This window comes from Lissotriton helveticus, assembly GCF_964261635.1.
Source record: "Lissotriton helveticus chromosome 1_1 unlocalized genomic scaffold, aLisHel1.1 SUPER_1_unloc_77, whole genome shotgun sequence".
In the NCBI taxonomy this organism is placed as follows: Eukaryota; Metazoa; Chordata; class Amphibia; order Caudata; family Salamandridae; genus Lissotriton; species Lissotriton helveticus.
This window is the reverse complement of record NW_027611722.1, coordinates 777,381-800,450: the sequence shown is the minus strand read 5'-3', so window position 1 is coordinate 800,450 and position 23,070 is coordinate 777,381. Positions and strand designations below refer to the sequence as shown.

The following is a 23,070-nucleotide window of genomic DNA, read 5'->3' as shown; positions in this document are numbered from 1 at the left end:
TTTGCATGTAGCCAGGTTCTGAGCTGGGATGGTGCAGTGAGCTAAAAAAACAGTGATGGATCAAGCCCTGATCTGTTGACTGGGTAGGAGTGTTCTGCTTAATTCAGATACTCTGTCCATCACCACCCCCTTTTTGAGCCATTTTAGATTGGGCAGGAACGTTATATGGGGAGAGGGTCGATACATGATGCAGGGCCTACAGGTGCCAGATAGAGCCCCTTTACGCCACATGGGCCCCAAACACACTCAGCGCACAAAAGGCCCCCGTAATCAGGCTTTGAGACTAGAGCGAAGGGAATCCTCCTGAAAAAAGAGTTAGTAGTGAATGAAACCAGTCACCTCCATGAACAATAAGATTTGATGTATGGCACAACATCCTGATTTCCACCTTGCTGCCTTTGAGTCTTCCTGATCCATCGCATACTCCAAGAGCTGTTCTTGTTTTAACAAAATCTTGACCATATGCATCGACCTAAAGCTGTAACTAGTATATGACTGCTATGCGAGCGCCCTTTTTTTGCTAAGTTACTCTATGAACACCTTTGCTGAAATAAATAAGATTGTGGCATGTTCAAAGGAATTTTTATGTAAATATCTCTGTATGATTAAATATGTCTTCATTATTTTCAACAATAGTAATAAATAAGATGCTTTTACAATCAATTTAAAATTGTATATGCACATTCCAGTATTTTCCATTTAAGTAATTTAAATCTCTTTACAACCGACAGAAAACAATCCTTGATTGCACAAAATGCTTAAGAATAATGAAGATAATGCTGTAATTCTGCAAAAGCAAAGTCTGAAACATTGAGTTCCAGTATTCAGGAAAACATAAGTGCCGGCAGGCTGCCGTACCTGAACATAAACTGACAGATTTTGGGAGTACCGTCAAGGACAATTCGGTGGTTCTACGAGTCTCAGCGGTGCACCTCCGTGCCTCAAGATGAAGAAATGACCTCTAGAAAATTAAGGCAACACTGATCAACCACTTCTTTTGTAAACATGTCTAATACGAGCTCTGATCATGAGGTGTTTACAGCAGTGCTCTGCTTCCTAGAGTGACATCAGACCACCATTCAGTGCTAGAGGTGTATTGTAAACTCTTTCAGGCCATTCCATAGCAACCAGCGAAAAGCACAGTTAATTGAAAGTTAAAAGAAATGGGGGTTCTGCTATATAAAACACAGAGTACTGTCCCAGTGTGCACCGACCAGAAGGACGATGGATCTTTACTCGCAAGCTTGCAGAACCGTTATCCTTTCTAAAGACACAATCACCCACAAAGAAGCCTTGCACATGTTATGAGTGTGGCGAGTATTTGGTGACCTTTGCACTTTAAAGTTTGTTCGGAAAGCAAACGTGCTAAATACCACACACATACATGGAGTGTGAGAATAACACAAGTGCTTTATCGGTCATGTTGGCCCTTCAGAAAGCACAGTCAAGAGATGTAGAAAAATACATACCCAACTCAGAGACACTAACCAAGAAAGAAAAAACATACACTTGCACTGAATGTGGAAGTAGTTTTATTTCCTCTTCAGGATTAATGTATCATCAAAAAACACACACAGGGGAAAAACCATATCATTGCAGTGAATGTGCAAGTAGTTTTAGGAATTCATCAACATTAAGGAATCATCAGCGAACACACACAGGGGAAAAACCATTTAAGTGCAGTGAATGTGTGAAGAGCTTTAGTCGATTAACAGAATTAAAATACCATCAGAGAAATCACACAGGGGAAAAACCATACAAGTGCAGTGAATGTGTGAAGAGCTTTCGTCAATCATCACACCTAAAACAGCATCAGAAAACACACACTGGGGAAAAACCATACCATTGCAGTGAATGTGGAAGTAGCTTTAGTGAATCTTCAACATTAAGGATTCATCAGCGAACACACACAGGGGAAAAACCATTTAAGTGCAGTGAATGTATGAAGAGCTTTAGTCGATTAGCAGGCTTAAAATACCATCAGAGAAATCACACAGAGGAAAAACCATACAAGTGCAGTGAATGTGTGAAGAGCTTTTGTCAATCATCACACCTAAAACAACATCAGAAAACACACACTGGGCAAAAACCATACCATTGCAGTGAATGTATGAAAAGGTTTAGTCAATTATCTCACCTAAAACAGCATCAGTTAACACACACCGGGGAAACCCCATTACAGTGCAATGAATGTGGGAAGGGCTTTATATATTTATCACACCTAAAACTCCATCAGAGAACACACACCGGAGAAAAAACATATCATTGCAGTGAATGTCTGAAGAGCTTTAGTCAATTATCAATCCTAAAAATTCATCAGAGAACACACACTGGGGAAAAACCATATCATTGCAGTGAATGTGGAAGTAGTTTTAGTGACTCATCAAAATTAAAGGTTCATCAACAAACACACACTGGAGAAAAACCATACCATTGCAGTGAATGTGGAAGTAGTTTTAGGAGTTCGGCAACATTAAGGAATCATCAGCGTACACACACAGGGGAAAAACCATTTAGGTGCAGTGAATGTGTGAAGAGCTTTAGTCGATTAGCAGGCTTAAAATACCATCAGAGAAATCACACAGGGGAAAAACCATACAAGTGCAGTGAATGTGTGAAGAGCTTTTGTCACTCATCACACCTAAAACAACATCAGAAAACACACACTGGGGAAAAACCATACCATTGCAGTGAATGTATGAAAAGGTTTAGTCAATTATCCCACCTAAAACAGCATCAGTTAACACACACTGGGGAAACCCCATTAAAGTGCAATGAATGTGGGAAGTGCTTTATATATTTATCACACCTAAAACTCCATCAGAGAACACACACTGGAGAAAAAACATATCATTGCAGTGAATGTCTGAAGAGCTTTAGTCAATTATCAGTCCTAAAAATTCATCAGAGAACACACACTGAGGAAAAACCATATCATTGCAGAGAATGTGGAAGTAGTTTTAGTGACTCATCAAAATTAAAGGTTCATCAACAAACACACACTGGAGAAAAACCATACCATTGCAGTGAATGTGGAAGTAGTTTTAGGAGTTCGACAACATTAAGGAATCATCAGCGAACACACACAGGGGAAAAACCATTTAAGTGCAGTGAATGTGTGAAGAGCTTTAGTCAATTAGCAGGCTTAAAATACCATCAGAGAAATCACACAGGGGAAAAACCATACACGTGCAGTGAATGTGTGAAGAGCTTTTGTAAATCATCACACCTAAAACAGCATCAGAAAACACACACAGGGGAAAAACCCTACCATTGCAGTGAATGTATGAAAAGGTTTAGTCAATCATCCCACCTAAAAAAGCATCAGAGAACACACACTGGGGAAACCCCATTAAAGTGCAATGAATGTGGGCAGAGCTTTACATATTTATCAGACCTAAAACTCCATCAGAGAACACACTGGAGAAAAACCATATCATTGCAGTGAATGTCTGACGAGCCTTAGTCAATTATCAGTCCTAAAAATTCATCAGATAACACACACAGGGGAGAAACCATATCATTGCAGTGAAGGTGGAAGTAGTTTTAGTGACTCATCAAAATTAAAGGTTCATCAACCAACACACACAGGGGAAAAACATATCATTGCAGTGAATGTGGAAGTAGTTTTAGGAATTCAGTAACATTAAGGAATCATCAGCGAACACACACATGGGAAAAACCATTCAAGTGCAGCGATTGTGGGAAGAGCTTTATATATTTACCAAGCCTAAAATGGCATCAGAGAACACACACAGGGGAAAAACCATTCCAGTGCAGTGAATGTGTGAAGAGCTTCAGTCAGTCTTCAAACCTACAAATACTTCAGCGAGCACACCCCCATCACTGAACCCACATAGAAATAAACGTAGAGCTGAGTGAATTTTGTAATAATTTAATTACATCATCAATAATACTGACCCATCCGTGGGCGTACACTGAAGGAAAAAAGTGCAGTTATTGTGAGATGAAGGAATTATAGAAACTGATAAAATTACAAGAATACAGGACATTCAAATACCAGCTGATAAAAAGCAGGGGATAGAAGACTGAACTAGTAGGAAAGAAGAAAAATACATATATTTGAAAAATTATAAAAGAGTCTATTCTCTGCTATTGTTTATTTAGCTACAGCTAGGAAAAACATGAAATATCAGGAAACCCATTAGGAGACTAGCACAAAGTTGACTAAAAGTAAAGAAACATTGTTGGTTTTTATTCTGTGAGACAGTTATAACAAAAGAAATCCAAGCACACCAGACCATGCTGCCTGTAAAATCAACACCATGAACAATGCTTGGACTAACAAGGGTATTTTCAGCTAATTTTGGAGATTAGTGATAAAACATATAAACCCAACACACTCAAAACAATTTAACAAGCACAAAATGAAGATTCTTCAGAGCTGTCTCTGGTTTTGAACATTTTATGCATCATTAATGGTTCTGTGACAGTGGCCAGAGAACTGTGTAGAAAAGCAGAAGTGAAATCAGGAAAATGTGAGCTGCAGCACTCCGGGTTAACCCTTGCAATGCTGACATTTACCACTGAAGCTCTGATGTGGAACAAATGATGATCATTTCCATCATCAATCAATCAAATCCGAGGAGACAGAGAAGTTGAAACATTTAAGGCCTGATTTAGATCTCGGCAGACGGGTTACTCCATCACAATTGTGACAGATATTCCATTCGCCAAAATATGAATTCCATTATATCCAATTGGATTAATATTTAGGCGGATGGGATATTCATCACCGTTGTGATCGAGTAACCCGTCCGCCGAGATCTAAATCAGGCCCTTGGTTATTAACAGGTTTCTGAAAGCTAGATCTGCAGCTGTGTAATACCCAGGCTGAGCACACTTCAGAAGAGTGCAGCATCAATAATGAAGGTCACGGAGCTGCAGCTGTGTGATACCCAGGCTTCGTACCTCACTTCAGAAGAGTGCAGGATCAATAATAAAGGTCACGGAGCTGCAGCTGTGTGATACTCAGGCCGCGTACCTCACTTCAGAAGAGTGCAGGATCAATAATGAAGGTCACGGAGCTGCAGCTGTGTGATAGCCAGGCTGCGTACCTCAATTCAGAAGAATTCACGATCAATAATGAAGGCCACGGAGCTGCAGCCGTGTGATTGCTAGGCCGAGCACAAGGTGTCTGTTCAGCAGATACAAATTAATAATGAAACTCTCCGACCCACATGCTGTGTGATAGCCAGGGTGAGCACACGGCTTCTCTTCAGGAGAGTGAAGAATCATTTATAAATGTCAATGAGCCGCATGTTGTGTGATAGTCAGGTTGAGCACAACAGTACGGGCTCATTAACAAAAGTCACACTGTTTGATAGCCAGGCAAAATCACAATTTTACATTCTTGGACGACAATTTCTAGATGGCTAATGGAGCCAAATTTTGAAATGATTGTTCCACAAAAGAAATTAAAAAAAAAAGATTGATTGCACAAAATAATATATAGCTAGAACCAATCACGATGCTATAAAATGTACACAATAATTACTAGCTTTTACATGTTAAAAAGAAATACATGTTTTTTTATATGTAATAGAATAAAAAAATGATTTGGATTTTGGCATTTGACTGCTGATTGTAAAGAAATGAGATTGCTCCCCTAAACTCAAGATAATATGTGCTGTCAGCGGGGAGTCTCATAGAGGTGGCAGTGGAAAGGGGTCCTGTCTCGACAGTGTGACTGCAGTCAGCAGGGAGTCTGGCAGAGATGGCGTTAGAAGGGGATCCTGTCTCGACAGTGTGACTGCAGTCAGCAGGGAGTCTGGCAGAGATGGCGTTAGAAGGGGGTCCTGTCTCGACAGTGTGACTGCTGTCAGCAGGGAGTCTAGCACAGGTGGCATTAGAAGGGATCCTGTCTTGACAGTGTGACTGCTGTCAGCAGGGAGTCTGCCAGAGGTGGCATTAGAAGGGGGTCCTGTCTCAACAGTGTGACTGCTGTCAGCAGGGAGTCTGGCATATGTGGCATTAGAAGGGGTCCTGCCTCGACAGTGTGACTGCTGTCAGCAGGTAGTCTGGCAGAGGTGGCATTAGAAGGGGGTCCTGTCTCGACAGTGTGACTGCTGTCAGCAGGGAGTCTGGCAGAGGTGGCATTAGAGGGGGGGTCCTATCTTGACAGTTTGACTGCTGTCAGCTGGTAGTCTGGCAGAGGTGGCATTAGAAGAGGGCCCTGTCTCGACAGTGTGACTGCTGTCAGCAGGTAGTCTGGCAGAGGTGGTATTAGAAGGGGGGCCTGTCTTGACAGTGTGACTGCTGTCAGCAGGGAGTCTGACAGAGGTGGCCTTAGAGGGGGGTCCTATCTTGACAGTGTGACTGCTGTCAGCAGGGAGTCTGGCACAGGTGGCATTAGAAGGGCGGCCTGTCTCGAAGGTGTGACTGCTGTCAGCAGGGAGTCTGGCAGAGGTGGCATTAGAAGGGGGTCCTGTCTCAACAGTGTGACTGCTCTTAGAATGGCTCTGCTTTCGGCGTTCACATGACTGACAATGTTTCTTTGAGATGGGACTAGCTTTCCTGTGTTGATGGAGAGAGAACTGCTACTTGTGATACGAAAACCTGAGCTTCACTTCTTTTAATTCAGTCATTTTTGTCCAACCAATGTATCATTTCTTAGGAAAGCTAAAAATATGTCTGTGGCTTTGCACTCCCCTTGTTAATAATCCATAAAAATGCAATAAAATGTTCAGTACTTGTATGTATTCTGCTACAAAATGGATGTAAACATAGATTTGTCGTATTCCAAAGAGACTTTTTTTTAAGGTTCTTATTTAGTGCAACTTTTTATACTGGGTGTAAGATTATGTTACATCTTTAACAACGGTATCTGTGATGGACGTGGAATAAAGGAGCCAAGTACAAGGAGTTTCTCAGAAAGCTGTGAGCACCTTGAAGAGTGAACAGTTATAAAGCTAAGGTTATTTAAGGGTTGGCTTTTTTGTCGACATGTTTATGCCACAATCATATCCAGAATGTCGGTCTTCCTATGCCTAGGACTAACCGAGTGTTTTAAGCTTTTTCATAGTATGGAAGGAAGGCTGTTCCTCAAAACCCCTGTAAGAACATATGGTGCTTGGGGGCGTGGCCTGGCGTGAGGCAAGATGGCTGCCTAGTTGTGCTGCTCCGCACGCCGCCTTGAATATCCTTCAGCAATCCTGAGCACCGTGGGCCCAACAACCCGACAACTCCGCAGAGATCGTTTCCTGACCCGGACGGTGCCAAAATCTGCTGCTGGCGCTGGGCGGGAGAGCGTCCACGAGTCTGGGGCGGACGTCTTTGCTGCTGCCCCGGAGAAAGCTGACTTGCGCGGGGGGCCGGTGCCCGGTGAGAGGGACCCGCTGCACCTCTAGCTGTGCTCCTGCTCGTGCTCACGATAGTGCCCCGCGGAGCGAGGAGCAGACTGTGAGGGCTGCAGGACTGGAGCCGGGCTGGGGCTGCAAGTGCAGCTGCTCCGCGACCTTAACCCCGCGGCGGCCGGAGTGAGCCCGGAGGCTGCTGCGGGAGGAGCGGGGCTTAGTATAAGCACTGCCGTCGGCCTGCTCCGCCGGAGTGGGCCCGAGGCCTGAATGCTACAGTCGGCGGCACGGCTTGGCTGCCTCATCGCGTCCCTCATCTGGTGCGGGTTGTGTGCACCCGGCGGCCCTCTATCCCTGATCCTTTCATCAGCTGCAGAAGGAGCTCCGGACTGGGTGAGCTGCACTGGGCCGCTCCGGCCTTCACGTTTTTGGGCATAAAGGATGGGGCAGGAGAGGAGCTCGTTTTGAGATCTCACAGGTGCTACAGATATATCGGTTGATATGCAGCTCAAGGTGGACATACAGAGCTGAGGTCTCGGACTCGCTGCCTTTCCACCTCGTCCTTTTGGCAGTCCTCCCTTGCACAGCGGCCATTTTAGCACTTGGAGTTTGCACGCTTGCACTCTGCCGCTAACGGGAGGCACATCCACCCCAACCACACTTGCCCAGAATATATTGCCGCCATTGCGCTCGCGGGTCGCTATTCGGGGCACAACATACCCCGGCACCACTCTGCTTCTGCAGGGAGTGGGAATATATAAATATCACGAGAGGGCTCCCTTCGAGCACTTGACCCGTGCAGTGGGGCGGAGGTGGGCACATAGTGGACCTTAGCTGATACCCCTGGTTGCGCACAACGTGAGATTATGGGTAAGTCGGAGAAGAATCATCCGAAGCTCGCGTTCGAATTGCGGAAAGGTGGCAGGGCACAGCAGAACGCGGCTTCTGACTCTGAGCTAGAATCTGCTTCTCAGGCCCCATCCTCCTTGGAGAAGACACTCTCTGCCATACAGGCTAGCCTCCAATCTATCGATCGGAAGATAGAGGCCTTGAGCGGCCAAATGGATCACATGTCCGCAAAGCTGGACAAACAGGCAGCGAGGCTTGGCGAAGCTGAACAAAGAATTTTGGACACTGAGGATGGTCTACAGCAAGTGGCGTTTAAAACCAACGATATCATACAGTTAATGGCGGTCATACAGGCTAAGAACGATGACATTGAAGCACGCTCGAGGCGCAATAATGTGCGCATTTTGGGCCTGCCGGAATCTACGAATGTGGGTCGTCTCGAGGACTTTGTGGAGTCACTACTTAAAGTAATCTGTGGGCCTGAATGCTTCTCCCCCATGTTTGCCATTGAACGTGAGCACAGGTCCCTGGCACCACGCCCAAAGCCGGGGGCTCCACCCCGGCCCATCATCGCGAGGCTGTTGAACTTCAGGGACCGAGACACTGTCTTGCGAATCACCCGCCAGAAGGGCGCCATCAATCATCAGGGCAACACACTGTCCTTCTTTCCAGATTTTACGGCCACAGTGCAGGCGGCCAGGAAAGAATTCCAGGGAGTCAAACAACTTCTCATGAAGGAACAGGTTCCGTACGCCATGTTGTATCCTGCTCGGTTGCGCATAGCGGTGGACCGGGACGTCAAGATTTTCACGAATCCTAAGCTCGCCATGGATCACGCCAAGCAACTTTGCAGAAAGAAGCGGGCATCGGAGCGCACATCAGATGTGGACAAATAACAAAGGCGATGCCTAGTTTTGCCATATGATTGTAATTCTTTTGATTGCCATGCCTACTGTGTTTGTCCTGTTGGCCTGGGGGACGGGTTTGTTTCAGGTTGTTGTTCTGCTTGCTTGTGGCAACCTGATGCAGTGACATTGTCATTGTTGCCTGTAGTATGGACACATACTGTTGGGCCTGGAGATGCCATAGATCCATTCTTTTCAGCCCACAATGCTTAGTGTTCAGTCAAAAATACATGGGGGCTATGTGGCCTTGCCTCCTGGTGCCCTACGAGAAACATTGTAGACTGAGCTTATAATGACTAGGGATAGAGCCCAGTTACTATTTGATGCATGAGCTTTAAAGATATTTGTCTTTTGTACTTTGATTGTAATGCTATGTTGGGTGGGTATGCACCTAAGGCGGCCCCTCCCTTTGCCATGCCATAGGGAATGTAGAGCGCCTCTGCGTCCCCCAATTGGGTGTTCCCCACTATCATTACTTTGTGTTTTAATCTGGGGATGTTGCAGGGTTCGGGCTTCGGCGAGATTGGGTTGCTGAAGTGGGTGGGGGGGGTCGGGGGGGTACAGAGTACGTCAGGAGATGCAGCAGCTTGAGACATGCGCATTGGTATATGATGATGCGCTTTAGAGGGTGTTGCAGATTGCATGATCATTCTATACTTGTCTACTCTAGTTTGGATAATGGGTGAAGAATATCAGTGCATGATATCGAATGTCCGTGGCCTCAACACGGCGAAAAAGATTAGACAAGTGTTGTCGTATCTGGATAGACAGAGGATACAGATCGCATTACTTCAGGAGACTCACTTAACTAAATACACTGACTCCAAGGTTGCAAGCAGGTGGTCGGGGTTCAGATTGGCCTCTTCCTACTCGTCCTACGCACGTGGTGTGCTCATCCTGGTTCAGAAGGGTGTTAACTTCCGCCCCACGCGTATGCATACAGATGCTGAGGGGCGATGTGCGATGGTGCAGCGCAGACTGGGGATGACGGACCTCACCATTATTAATATGTACAGTCCGGTAGTGGATGATCCTACTCCCTTTATTCAGATGCTTACTGTTCTGCGCTCGTGGCCTGAGACAGCGGTGGTCTGGGGAGGGGACCTAAACACACACCTCAACCCATTGGTAGACAAGTCGAACCCGGCAGGGGCCTGCACACTTAAGGTCGCCCAATGTATACGTGACGCCATGTCAGAAATGGGGCTGGTTGATGTCTGGAGACTGCGAAATGAGTATGCTTTGGAGGGTACGCATATCACACCTGCCCACAATAGTTGGTCCAGATTGGACTATTGGCTACTAGATGAAGGTGCACACAACTGGGTCACGCACATACATATACTGCCCCGCACGCTGTCGGATCACAACCCTGTAATGGTACGGCTGCGCATTCCCACTAACCCCCCCGTCCGTTCACGTGGCGCTTCCGGGCAGAGGCACTTCTGGATCCCATCTTTGCAGACACAATTAGGACTGCCATTGTGTGTTATTTTGCTGAGAACACTGGGTCAGTTGATAGTCATCACTATGGGATGCATTTAAAGTGCCAATCAGGGGGGTCTGCATGGGCACCTCAGCGGGCATACTGAAGGACATAAGGGGGCAAATTGACAAAAAGGAAGCAGAACTAGGGAAGCTTGAAAAAGTGTATTGTGCAGCGCCATCTAACACGCTTCTGGCCAGCATCAGGGAAGGGCTCAAGGAATACGATGAATTAGCAGAGACGGAGGCATGCTACAGGGGTGGGAGGCATGTGGCTAGGGCATATGGGGAGGATTGCAGACCAGGGAAAGTCCATGCTACCAAGCTGCTGTTTCGGGAGCAACACCAGCATGTAGAAAAAATTGTAGATAGCGGCGGCACGGAGCACTTCTCTCCACAGGCAATGACTGAGTAGTTCAGGAAATACTATGAGGCATTATACACCACGCGGGGTGGCACAGAGGAAGATGTCATGACGGAGTATCTGTCGGACATTGCTTGTGCGTGGCTGTCAGATGTACACAGAAAGTACCTGTCCCTTCCCATTGATGAAACCGATGTTAAAGATGCCATTCTTTCTCTCCCAAACAGTAAGGCCCCTGGACCGGATGGTCTAACAGCAGAATTTTACAAGGCATACGTGGACATTCTGGTGCCCCATCTTCTAGAAATGAATGCTGAAGCACACAACACTGGGTGCTTCCCCCCCCCTCCTTGAGGCAGGCTCATATCGTCACACTCCTCAAAAAGGACAAACCTCCCGCCTCAGTCGACTCGTATCGCCCCCTCTCGCTAATTAATATAGATGCAAAAATACTGGCGAAAATATTAGCTACCAAAATACAGCCTCTGATGCCCGTCCTTGTGCTCCCGGATCAGTCCGGTTTTATACCAGATAGATCTACCTCCCACAATCTGCACACCATCTTCTCCATGTTCCATGTCCTCAATCCTGACTTGCCGGCCACCGCTGTCCTCTTGGATGCGGCCAAGTCTTTCGACTCCATAGAGTGGGGATATATGTTCCACGTACTCCGAAGGATGGGGTTTCCCAGTGTCATCCTGCAGTGGATTAAGATTTTATATACGGACACAACTGCTAGGGTGCGTGTCGGCGGCCACACCTCTGAGCCACTACAGATCCAAAGGGGCACTCGGCAGGGCTGTCCCCTCTCCCCCCTTCTCTTTGCTCTCGTCCTCGAACCGTTAGCATGTAAAATCTGCCAGACCCATAGAGCAGTAGCACTTAATTTGAAACATCGGCTGGTTGGCATATCGATGTACGCCGACGACATGGTCCTGTTTGTAAGAGAACCCCAACAATACTTGTCCCCTGTCCTTTGTGAATATATAAAGTTTGGCCTATTCTCCAGCCTCACGATTAACTGGGATAAGTCGGTTATCATACCGCTTACGGTGGTCACGTCCCGTCCATCCTTGGAGTAACCGCTAGAGTGGACGACTGAGCCGGTCAAGTATTTGGGGGTGTGGGTACTCCAGGACCCTGAGATTGTGGTCAGGGAAAACTACGGCCGCGCACACGATACTTTGGAACAACAAGTGGATAGGTGGACACGCCTGCCCCTCTCCCTGACTGATCGTGTCACCGTGATCAAGTTGGTGGTGCTCCCCCGCTTCCTCTATTTGTTTGCCAATATACCCATCAAACTGACTCAACAATACTTCAAAACACTGAGATCGTTGCTGTTGCGTCTGGTCTGGGGCTCGGGACAACCGAGGGTTAGCTGGCTAACAATGACTCTGCCATATGATAAGGGTGGTTTCGCGGCACCAGATTTCTATGTATACTACCTCTGTGCCCAAGAGCAGTATGCGTATTACAGGGTCAGACTGCACGCCTTTACACCTCATGTAGCAGTGGAAGATGAGAGATGCCTATCCCACCCCCCTAGGGAGCGTACTAACATATGCAAACAGGCACACTCCCAAAGCAGAAATTAACACGATCGACACCACAATAGCAGCGTGGCAGGCGATTGGCCCAATGGCTTCTCATGCAGCATTGTCAGTTACGCAGGAGGCGGGTCCTTTACGGTCCCTCTGGGAAGTAGGCATCACTCATATGGGGGATCTATATCCGGAAGGCCACTACATGGCTGATAGCGACTTATATTACATACAGAACCCATCTCCTCTCTTTCAATTCACTTGTTTCCGCCTTAAGCGGGCCATACGAGACCACTACCCTGATTTCCCTGTGGAGCCACCGGCACTAAAGGCCCTGCAGCTGATCCTAGTACTACCTACGAGAAAGAAATTAGTAACTAAACTCTACAGGGCGGTGCAGGAGGAGACATGCAGGGGGGCGGACTAAAGCGTACACAAATGGAATACGGTCCTGGATTCTCATATCTCTGGGAAGGAGTGGGAGAAAATATGCCAACTGAAGGGCCGACTTACCCCCAACGGTAACTTGCGGATCATCCACTTTAAATTTATACACCAGACATACCACACTCCCGCAAAGTTATATAAAATCGGCCTCAGGGACACAGATGGCTGCAAGCGCTGTAAACTTCCTGGTGCAGATTTCATGCATTTGGCCTAGAGTTGCAATCTGGTCAATCAATACTGGCAGGACGTTCTGAGTCATTTGCGCACCATGATGGGTCTGCGGTTACCTTGCACACCCCTGCTCTGTCTGTTGCACTACATTCCTCACATCAGGGGGGTTTGTAGGCAGATTTGTCAGAATTGCTCTATTGTTGGCCAAACGCCATGTCCTTTTCACGTGGGACAGAGGGGCTCCACCGAAAATAGACTGCTGGGTGAAATACTTAGCTTACTGTAAAGAAACCTTGGCAATGTATGCTGAAGAATTGCCTGTAATGTCTGGACCCAGGGACATTTGGGGTCCACTCGTGCGATTTCTTGCTCTCCCACCACCTGAAAGTGATCTTGAACATTCTTCTGTGAGTGAGTAACTCGTATCTGCTAATGTATGGTCGTGCCTGACGCGACACCTCTGTCAAATTATTAGATAAAATGTGTGGTATAGCCTGTTCATTATACATGTATGTGTTGTAATTCCTGCTGAAGTCTCTGGTACTCTGGGTGTACTGCTGTTGTTCACAGTATTGCTGTGTTATGTTCTTTACAATAAAAAGAATTTTAAAAAAAAGAGAGAACATACAGTGCTAAAATTCGAGCAAAATCAATCTATGGAGCCCTCCGCTGGAGTTACTGAGCAGCACCTGCTTGAGCTGTTGTCGTAAGTAACTTGTAAAAGAAAATTCTGTTGGTTCCTCTGGGGAATAATAATTCCATAGTCCTATGGAAGCTTAACTTTAAATGTATAATTGACTGGAATGGAACTTAAATCCCTCGTGGACTGAGCCAAGATAGGGATACGCAATTAGTCTGTGCTGACAATTGTCTTTGTTACCTGATGACCTCGAGTGTGGATGATTGGCACAAGGATCACTGTCATTACACAGTTTATCCAGCTCAAATCTGTGTATGGAATTGTGTTAAAATGTCCTCATTTTGGGCACATATTCACTCCAGTACTTCTAAAGCCAGGACACCATATCTAAAAATTCATACAATTGAATATAATTACTAGAGTGAGGCTGAGTCATTTGGAAATTTTAGAGAACCAAAGCATTTTACACAGAGAATTGTGATATGAAAATGATTGTATTTGGTTCTTTTGATTGTGTAAACCTTTTTCTGCCCATGGTTCTCTTTAAAACAGGTGCTAGCTGATATACCTATAAAGCTAACACACTAGGTCAATGTCCGGTAGTCTAGGACGAGGTCACTTTCAGAACTTGGAAATGAAACCTTTAGTTACAGTAAAATGCCTGAAAGAGAATAGCACATCCACAGAGCCAGACTTCCGTCCACCACGGCACTTTTGGTATGGAAGGCTTTGTGAACCAGTGATATTCAAGTAAAGAAAGATGACTCCCTATCCACTTGGCTACCTGTCATGTATGACATGGTGGGTGTTCACCGAGAACTGGTTTCTCAAACTAGGCGGAGGGCACTGGGATGCTCGAACTAATTTAAAAGGTAGTTTAGTATATGAACAAGACAGCTGTCCCTAGCTTTCACTGCAGTGTACAGAATAAAAAGGTCATACATTTCTGAAACACCTAGTTGCTGACACCGGAGGGGAGGATAAAATGATAACAAAGCAGCAATTTGCCATCATTTATGTATTGGGATACATGTTCACTGTATGAAAGCCCTTAAATGGCTTGTAATTGCTGGTATAAGTCCGGAGCTCCAACATTCCAATGTTTGTCTTCATGTTTTTTCTCTTTTTAATTTAGAATATTCTACACTTAGTGGGTGGAATCTTCTAATTGCCTTATAGCCCTTCTGCCTCTGGATATACCAGTCGTTAAAGGCCCTGAACTCGTTACAGGCCCAAGACGCAGGCCCTCGTCAGCGGGCCATAAGGCTATATTAAAGCCTGCCTGACCAGAATAGTATGTTTGCCAATCACGTATTTGATTGCAGTCTTAAAACAGTACTTAACTGCAATGTTTAAATAAGTCTAGACATATTTAAACATTGTCAATTGAATAGAATAATTGTGAAAAATTCTGAGGGGTGCCCGACGATCGCTGTGGGGTTGGGGGCGTGGCATTGAAAGGTTTTAAGACCACTGGTCTAGGGTGTTCCTCATCGGAGATGTGTGAGGGGCCTGTTGTAACACTGTTGATTAGTGAAATCTTAAAGGGAAGGACACAGAGACTCAAAGCCGATGGATTTCAATGTCGAACCTGTTTATCACCACTTAATCATCCTCACAATCGAAATAAGTGACTGGATCAGGCCCCCTCCAACCATGTCCAGAAGGGCTGCTGGCTGAGTATATTCAGCACAGGTTTGGAAATCAAGGTTTGAGATGTAAAACATGAAAGTAATAGATACATGTACGCTTTACAAAGGAACGATGATGGTGATGCCAAGCCCTGTGTGCCACTGTTAGTACTGCCAGCAAGAGTGTGTACATTTATCTGCTAACAGCGCCGCTCCGTGGGAAAGGTCAGCCGTCCCTCATCATACCTGCAAACCCACCCTATTGTAGACCCTCTCTAGCAGCACCTGTGGGCGGCTGGCCAGTGAACAGTAAACTCTCTCTCATAAACCCACCGTTAGCAGACATGGGGGGAAGCACTTCAGGCATAAACAACAAAACTAGGGCTGCTGATCGACCCCGATCACAGGACCAGAGTGTTTGGTCCTAGAGATCCACGAGGACTAGTTTGGTCCCGCGTGGAGCTGAAATGTAACCGGTTCCTGTCCAGAAATGCTGAGTGTCCACACGGGACAGGCAGCCCTTGTTCTGGAAGAGCATGGGCATTAAGCGCTTATGACCGGGGGTTGCTCAGCCCCTTAAAATAATTTATAGACAGTTCATACACTACTAGTACAGCGGCTGGTATCAAACGCTTGAAGGGGGAAGAGTCGCGTTCCCTAAATCACTGCAGTTAGAGCTGACCGTAGGAAACCACCCAAACTTCACGCAACTTGGCCTCCACTTGTTCTTTTGGTCAGGCACCGCGGGAACCTCCTTTAGGCTTACTTCAGTAAGTAGTGGGTTTGAAACCCTGTGACTTGGATTACCGTCCGTCTTTGTGTAAGGAGCCCTTAAGTTGTAGGGTGCTTCATAGGGTTAGCATTAGAGTTGGAATAGGAATGTCCCCTGCATTTTTTGGGGAGTTTTATTAAGCTCGCACTCGACCCGAAGGTATCGGGGATCATAGTGCTTTATATGAGCCCCAGTTGCGTTACAGATGCACATATCCACTTTTGGTAGGCACAGGGATATTGAATGAGTTGCCCAGAATCACAGGATGTCTCACGTGACGGATCGGAGTGCCATGCCTGAATGTAGCTAAACCAGAACCCCTAAATGTGCGCTGCAAGCTTTGCTCAGTTTGACTTCTAATTATGTTAACAGCACTCCAGCACTTGACAGCTCAGAAAGCTATAAAAATGTGTGACTTTGCATTTCATTACGGTAATGAGGACCACCACATTGAATCGCGTTAGTCTAACCCCTGATGCGTGGGACTGTTCAGGGCTGTTCCCCTCATCGCAGGCACCCTTGCACTATGGTGCAAGGCTGCCTGAATTGGTGCTAGGCAGCTAAATTTAGCACCATCACAGGGAGAAACGCAGGGCTGCACCGTATTCTTGTTAATATGGTGTAGCCCTGCATTTCAGAAGTGGAGAGCGTGGCGTTAAGCCAAGGAGGCAACACCGTGCTCCACCACTTCCTTGTAAATATGCCCCTTAATTTCAACAGCCTGACCTATTTTAAAAAGAGACAGAAAATCCTCTCATGATGTAGCATTGCTCCAGAAAACACACCTGTCACCTAGTGAACATGATGAACTCAGAAGGGTTTGGATGAGTACGGTACCACATGCTAGCAGGATTCAGACTACCCTTACACACTCATCTACTCCTTTGGAACAGGGGGAGAGTGGGTTGGACATCTGTTTTCACAAATCCCTGCGGGTTTGCATACTGCCGGACATAGCCGGACCCCCTGGGCGGATATATTTTTGCCAAGGTTCCGATTCTCAATGAGTCTTTGTGTGTGGCCTCTATCTATGCCCCGGCGGCTGACCAAACTCCTGCTCTTTTTTGGGACAGCCAAGGTATTCATGAGGGGGGGTGCTGGAATATGGCACCTTGAGACGTCCAGAAACCAAACGACCAGGCAGCCCGAGACCGTTTCATCCTCTCTGACATTATTGATGATCATGCATTGATGGATCCATGGTGGTTGATGCACCTGAGGGACATGGACTATACTTTCACCTCCTGCGTCCATTGTTAACGTTTATACCTTGATCCTCCCAAACAGTACCTCTGATCATGATCCTGTGCTACTCGACCATAATCTTCGACTGTTGCAAACCCCTCAGGCCCTTTGGCGTATGTATACAGCACGGTATAAAGCCCCTGAAGACAAGCACAGGTGGTGCCAATATCTGAGCCAGTACTTGGAGGAGACCGCTGGGTCCATCTCCTCTGCATAGGTGCTATGGGAGGGCAGGAAGGCCTCTGAGAGGCAATTTGATGAATGATTTGGCTGCCTATAAGTGCCACTGTGAGACATAACAGCGTTGGTTGACTGACTTCACGTTTCACCTGGCTCAGACGTATAACCCATTGCTGACACCTGCTCTTCTCAAGGAGCTGCTTGGAGCCAAGTGTGATTTGACGTCTCACGTCTCATTACACAGTGGAGGACCGGAGGATACGCTCTGTGGATGATATAGTAGGGGACGGTGAGTTGACCCCCTTTGCTACTCTCATGCGTGATTATGGGATGCCACAATCGCATCACTGACAGTACCGACAGCTCATGCAGAGCCTGCCACACATTCTGGGTGCTCCCCCTTACGATCTAGAGACTGACCCAATGTTGCATTATATCCTGATGTGGAAAGGATTCAAGGACACTATGGTGGGATTGTATGTTACAGCTGCGGACAGCCTTTTTTTGAGCACCACTGCCCACACTTTATGCTGTTTGTGGGAGCAGAGGCTGTGCCTCTTACTGTCTGAGCAGGACGGGCATGACCTTTGGAAAGACCATGGCAGTGTCCTCCAGGAGGTCAGGTTGAAATTCAGTTATTTCAAGTCCCTACACCACTGGCACTGGACGTTGGAGTGTGTCTATAAAGCACATACGGCAGACTATTTCACATGCTGGAGGTGCAGACGGTGTGGCGCAGTTGCCTGTGACATTTTGCATTTCCTGCGGACTGTATAGCACTTTGTGCTGCTACGGCTCCATTTGGGATACCTTGATGACCAACCTAGGGCTGGCACCGCAATTAATGGACCGTCTGACCTTGCTTCACAAAATGTCAATATTCCAGGATTTAACACACCATGGTAAGAGTTTTCTGGCTACGGCCTTCGTAGTGGGAGTTGGCTTTTTGGGGGGTGACCATGGTGCCTGGCACCCTGACTTTTCTCTCCTGTTCCTACGTCCCTTCCCCTCGTGTTCCCCTTTGTCCTCCTTCCCTGATAATCTGCCTGATCTTCTGGGCTACATCACCTCTATCTGGACGGGTTATGTTATTTATTGTTTTTCCGGTTATCAATGTCTTCTGACAAGTTCTAGTTTACACAGTATCTTGGACTCTGCTGAATTGATAAACTTTCATACCTGTTATATGCTCATTGTATATGAAAAATCAATAGAGAAATGAGGTATTAAACAAGGACACAGGCAGTGTTGTCATTTGACTTTGACAGTACCAAAGGAAGAAACATTACTGAATTTATAGACATGATGAGAACACATGTAAAGTGATACGATTGACAACCAAGTCTCACTAAAATAGACATTCAATTTAACATTCTACTGAACTGTGGGCAGTACTCATGGTGAAATATGAGGAAGGTTTTTCCAACAAAATGTGGGACACAGGGTCTGCTGTGTGATGAATAGTCATGTGTGAAGTTCTAGTCAATCCCCATAGTTTGAAAGAATGGGCCAGGTTTGAGTGAGACTTGAGACCGACCTCCAAATGTGTTAGTGTCACTCGTGAAGAGTGAGACTTGAGGGCTCTGATGTATGCACGTCTGAATTCATGTTGCTGTCGAGGCATTCAAGGCTGCTTGCATGACAATGCTAAAAAGAGTTGACACACTCACTAATCAATGGCGTATTGATGACGAGTGTACTATGATATAGGGGCCTATGCGAAGGAGTAGAATATTTTATAGTATTGAAATGCCCCTCCGCTGTTCCTCAGACCAGTAACACCCACTCATTTTTATGATACAATGCAAATTGTGTTCATACTTGGTTGCCCTATCTTAGGAATTAATTGTTTCAAAGATAAATTGCTTTATTTTTTGTCAGTGAATCTTTGTTGAGAGAGGATGGTGGTTACTGTAAACAAAACAACAAAGCCTGGAAGAGGCTGCTATCTTAATATTTTAGAAGACAGTTGTGCTCTTAAACCAGAAACTCAAAACCTAATTAGAACCTACAATTCAGTCTTGTTTGAGGATATAAAACCGAATTAAATATAAGGAATAAGCCACAGACACAGGAAAATTATAAATAAGCTGTTCCATCAATTGTCGCTTTGACACATGACCTATGCCGCATTGTCACTGATCTGGTGTTTAAAACTCCATGGTATTTACCTCTTTTTACTTTGCTATCTAGCACGTTGTGGATTTGAAAAACTGCAAATAAATTATTTAAAAGAATAAATAGGCTGCCCAGTTTAATTGGAAAACTGACTGATATTCTGATATATTCTTTAAAATACAGATATATTCATTGAAATACAGACTGCCACTTCCAGTTGTCACCTTTCTGTAAATACTCTTAAGTCCTTTACGTCAGTGTTTGGAAGATGCAATCTGAAGAGAAGCTATAAATACTTTTTTACAGCAGCCAAGTGTGAGGCCCTGTACTTGAACTGTCTGACCCTTAAAAACATTAGCATCTGTCACATCTGAAATCCCAGGTCTTTACAGGCACCAATGCTTTTTTGTGTGAGCCTGGAGGCGGTGGTTCCGACAGCGGCCACCAGAGGGCGCTCCTCGCCTGCTGATGAAACCACTGAGCTGTACATGGGATGGAAGAGAGAAGGGTTTCCTCTTCCGGGTCAGCGGCGGCAGAGACAGCACCAGCAGCGTTGTTGACATCACTTCCTGTCTCTCCTGGTGTGTCCAGCTTGCTGCAGAGGAGGAACGAGCCCTGTCTGGTGGGCAGATACCTTCATCTTCAGACCCTCACAGACCCCAGATCTGCCCCCCCCCCCAGACCCCAGATCTGCCCCACCAGGAGGAGGAGAGAGCCTAGACAGGTTTCTGCTCAGGTAGGAGAGCTGCCAACTCACTTGGCTGCAATTTATTAATACATGGATCTTTCTCCTGCTGAGCCTGATTGCAGAGGAGGTGAGGCCTGTCTAGAGGGGTGCAGAAGAGGTGAGACCTGTCCAGGGGTACAGAGGAGGAGAGGCCTGTCCAGAGGAGGGGCAGAGGAGGTGAGCCCTGGCCAGGGGTCAGAGGAGGTGACGTCTGTCCAGGGGTGCAGAGGAGGAGAGGCCTGTCCAGGGGTGGAGAGGAGGTGACGCCTGTCCAGGGGTGCAGAGGAGGTGAGGCCTGTCCAGGGGTGCAGAGGAGGTGAGGCCTGTCCAGGAGTGTAGAGGAGGAGGGGCCTGTCCAGGGGTGCAGAGGAGGTGAGGCCTGTCCAGGGGTGCAGAGGAGGTGAGGCCTGTCCAGGGGTCAGAGGAGGTGAGGCCTGTCCAGGGGGTTCAGAGGAGGTGAGGCCTGTCCAGGGGTGCAGAGGAGGTGAGGCCTGTCCAGGGGTCAGAGGAGGCGAGACCTGTCCAGGGGGCAGAGGAGGCGAGGCCTGTCCAGGGGTGCAGAGGAGGAGAGGCCTGTCCAGGGGTGCAGAGGAGGAGGGGCATGTCCAGGGGTGCAGAGAAGGCGAGGCCTGTCCAGGGGTGCAGAGGAGGTGAGGCATATCCAGAGGGGTGCAGGGGAGGTGAGGACTGTCCAGGGGTGCAGAGGAGGTGAAGCCTGTCCAGGGATGCAGGGGGGGGGTGAGGCCTGTCCAGGGGTGCAGAGGAGGAGGGGCCTGTCCAGGGGTACAGAGGAGCTGAGGCATATCCAGAGGGGTGCAGAGGAGGTGAGGCCTGTCCAGGGGTGTAGAGGAGGTGAAGCCTGTCCAGGGATGCAGAGGGTGGGGGGGTGAGGCCTGTCCAGGGGTGCAGAGGAGGAGGGGCCAGTCCAGGGGTGCAGAGGAGGTGAGGCCTGTCCAGGGGTGCAGAGGAGGTGAGGCCTGTCCAGGGGTGCAGAGGAGGAGGGGCCTGTCCATGGGTCAGAGGAGGTGAGGCCTGTCCAGGGGGTGCAGAGGAGGAGAGGCTTGTCCAGGGGTGCAGAGGAGGAGGGGCCTGTCCAGGGGTGCAGAGGAGGTGAGGCCTGCCCAGGGGTGCAGGCGGGGGAGTAAGGCCTGTCCAGGGGTGCAGGGGAGGAGGGGCCTGTCCAGGGGTGCTGAGGAGGTGAGGCCTGTCCAGGCTTGCAGAGGAGGTGAGGCCTGTCCAGGGGTGCAGAAGAGGAGGGGCCTGTCCAGGGGTGCAGAGGAGGTGAGGCATATCCAGAGGGGTGCAGAGGAGGTGAGGCCTGTCCAGGGGTGCAGGGGGACTGAGGCCTGTCCAGGGGTGCAGAGGATTAGGGGCCTGTCCAGGGGTTCAGAGGAGGTGAGGCCTGTCCAGGGGGTGCAGAGGAGGTGAGGCCTGTCCAGGCGTATAGAGGAGGTGAAGCCTGTCCAGGGGTATAGAGAGGTGAGGCCTGCCCAGGGGTATACAGGAGGTGAGGCCTGTCCAGGGGTAAAGAGGAGGTGAGACCTGTCCAGGGGAGCAGAGGGGGTGAGGCCTGTCCAGGGGTGCAGCAGAGGAGATGCCTGTTTAGGGGTGCATAGGATGTGAGGCCTGTCCATGGGTGCAGAAGAGGTGAGGTCTGTCCAGAGGAGCAGAGGAGGTGAGGCCTGTCCAAGAGAGCAGAGAAGGTGAGGCCTGTCCAGGGGGTGCAGAGTAGAGGCCTGTCTAGGGGTGCAGAGGAGGTGAGGCCTGTCCAGGGGTATAGAGAGGTGAGGCCTGCCCAGGGGTATAGAGGAGGTGAGGCCTGTCCTGAGGGGTGCAGGGGAGATTCCTGTCCAGGGGGAGCAGAGGAGGTGAGACCTGTCCAGGGGAGCAGAGGGGGTGAGGCCTGTCCAGGGGTGCAGCAGTGGAGATGCCTGTCTAGGGGTGCAGAGGATGTGAGGCCTGTCCGGGAGTGCAGAGGAGGTGAGGCCTGTCCAGGGGTATAGAGGAGGTGAGACCTGTCCAGTGGTATAGAGGAGGTGATGCCTGTCCAGGGGAGCAGAGGGGGTGAGGCCTGTCCAGGGGTGCAGCAGTGGAGATGCCTGTCTAGCGGTGCAGAGGATGTGAGGCCTGTCCGGGAGTGCAGAGGAGGTGAAGCCTGTCCAGGAGTGCAGAGGAGGTGAGACCTGTCCAGGGGTGCAGAGGAGGAGAGACCTGTCGAGGGGTATAGAGGATGTGATGGCTGTCCAGGGGAGCAGAGGGGGTGAGGCCTGTCCAGGGGTGCAGCAGTGGAGATGCTTGTCTAGGGGTGCAGAGGATGTGAGGCCTGTCCAGGGGTGCAGAAGAGGTGATGTCTGTCCAGAGGAGCAGAGGAGGTGAGGCCTGTCCAGGAGAGCGGAGAAGGTGAGGCCTGTCCAGGGGGTGCAGAGTAGAGGCCTGTCTAAGGGTGCAGAGGAGGTGAGGCCTGTCTAGGGGGTGCAGAGGAGAGGCCTGTCCCGGGGTGCAGAGGAGGTGAGGCCTGTCCTGAGGGGTGCAGGGGAGATGCCTGTCCAGGGGGAGCAGAGGAGGCGAGTCCTTTCCGGGGTGAAGAGGAGGTGAAGCATGTCCTGTCCATGGGGTTAAGAGCAAGTGAGGCCTGTCCCTGGGTGCAGAGGAGGTGAGGACACTGTCCCTGGGTGC

The 23,070-nt window shown here is 48.2% G+C and overlaps 2 protein-coding genes across 2 annotated transcripts in view; both read left to right on the top strand.

Annotated features, from left to right (window-relative positions):
- LOC144806464 (uncharacterized) overlaps positions 1–23,070 on the top strand; it is a 498,581-nt gene that overhangs the window by 237,393 nt on the left and 238,118 nt on the right. The gene's annotated exons all lie outside the window — the stretch shown is intronic.
- LOC144806466 (uncharacterized) overlaps positions 1–23,070 on the top strand; it is a 222,886-nt gene that overhangs the window by 120,898 nt on the left and 78,918 nt on the right. Inside the window, exons 4-6 of the mRNA XM_078672825.1 lie at positions 1,639–2,151; positions 2,377–2,574; positions 2,995–3,368. Of these exons, the coding sequence (XP_078528951.1) occupies positions 1,639–2,151; positions 2,377–2,574; positions 2,995–3,368 (1,085 nt within the window). The remainder of the gene's footprint in view (positions 1–1,638; positions 2,152–2,376; positions 2,575–2,994; positions 3,369–23,070) is intronic.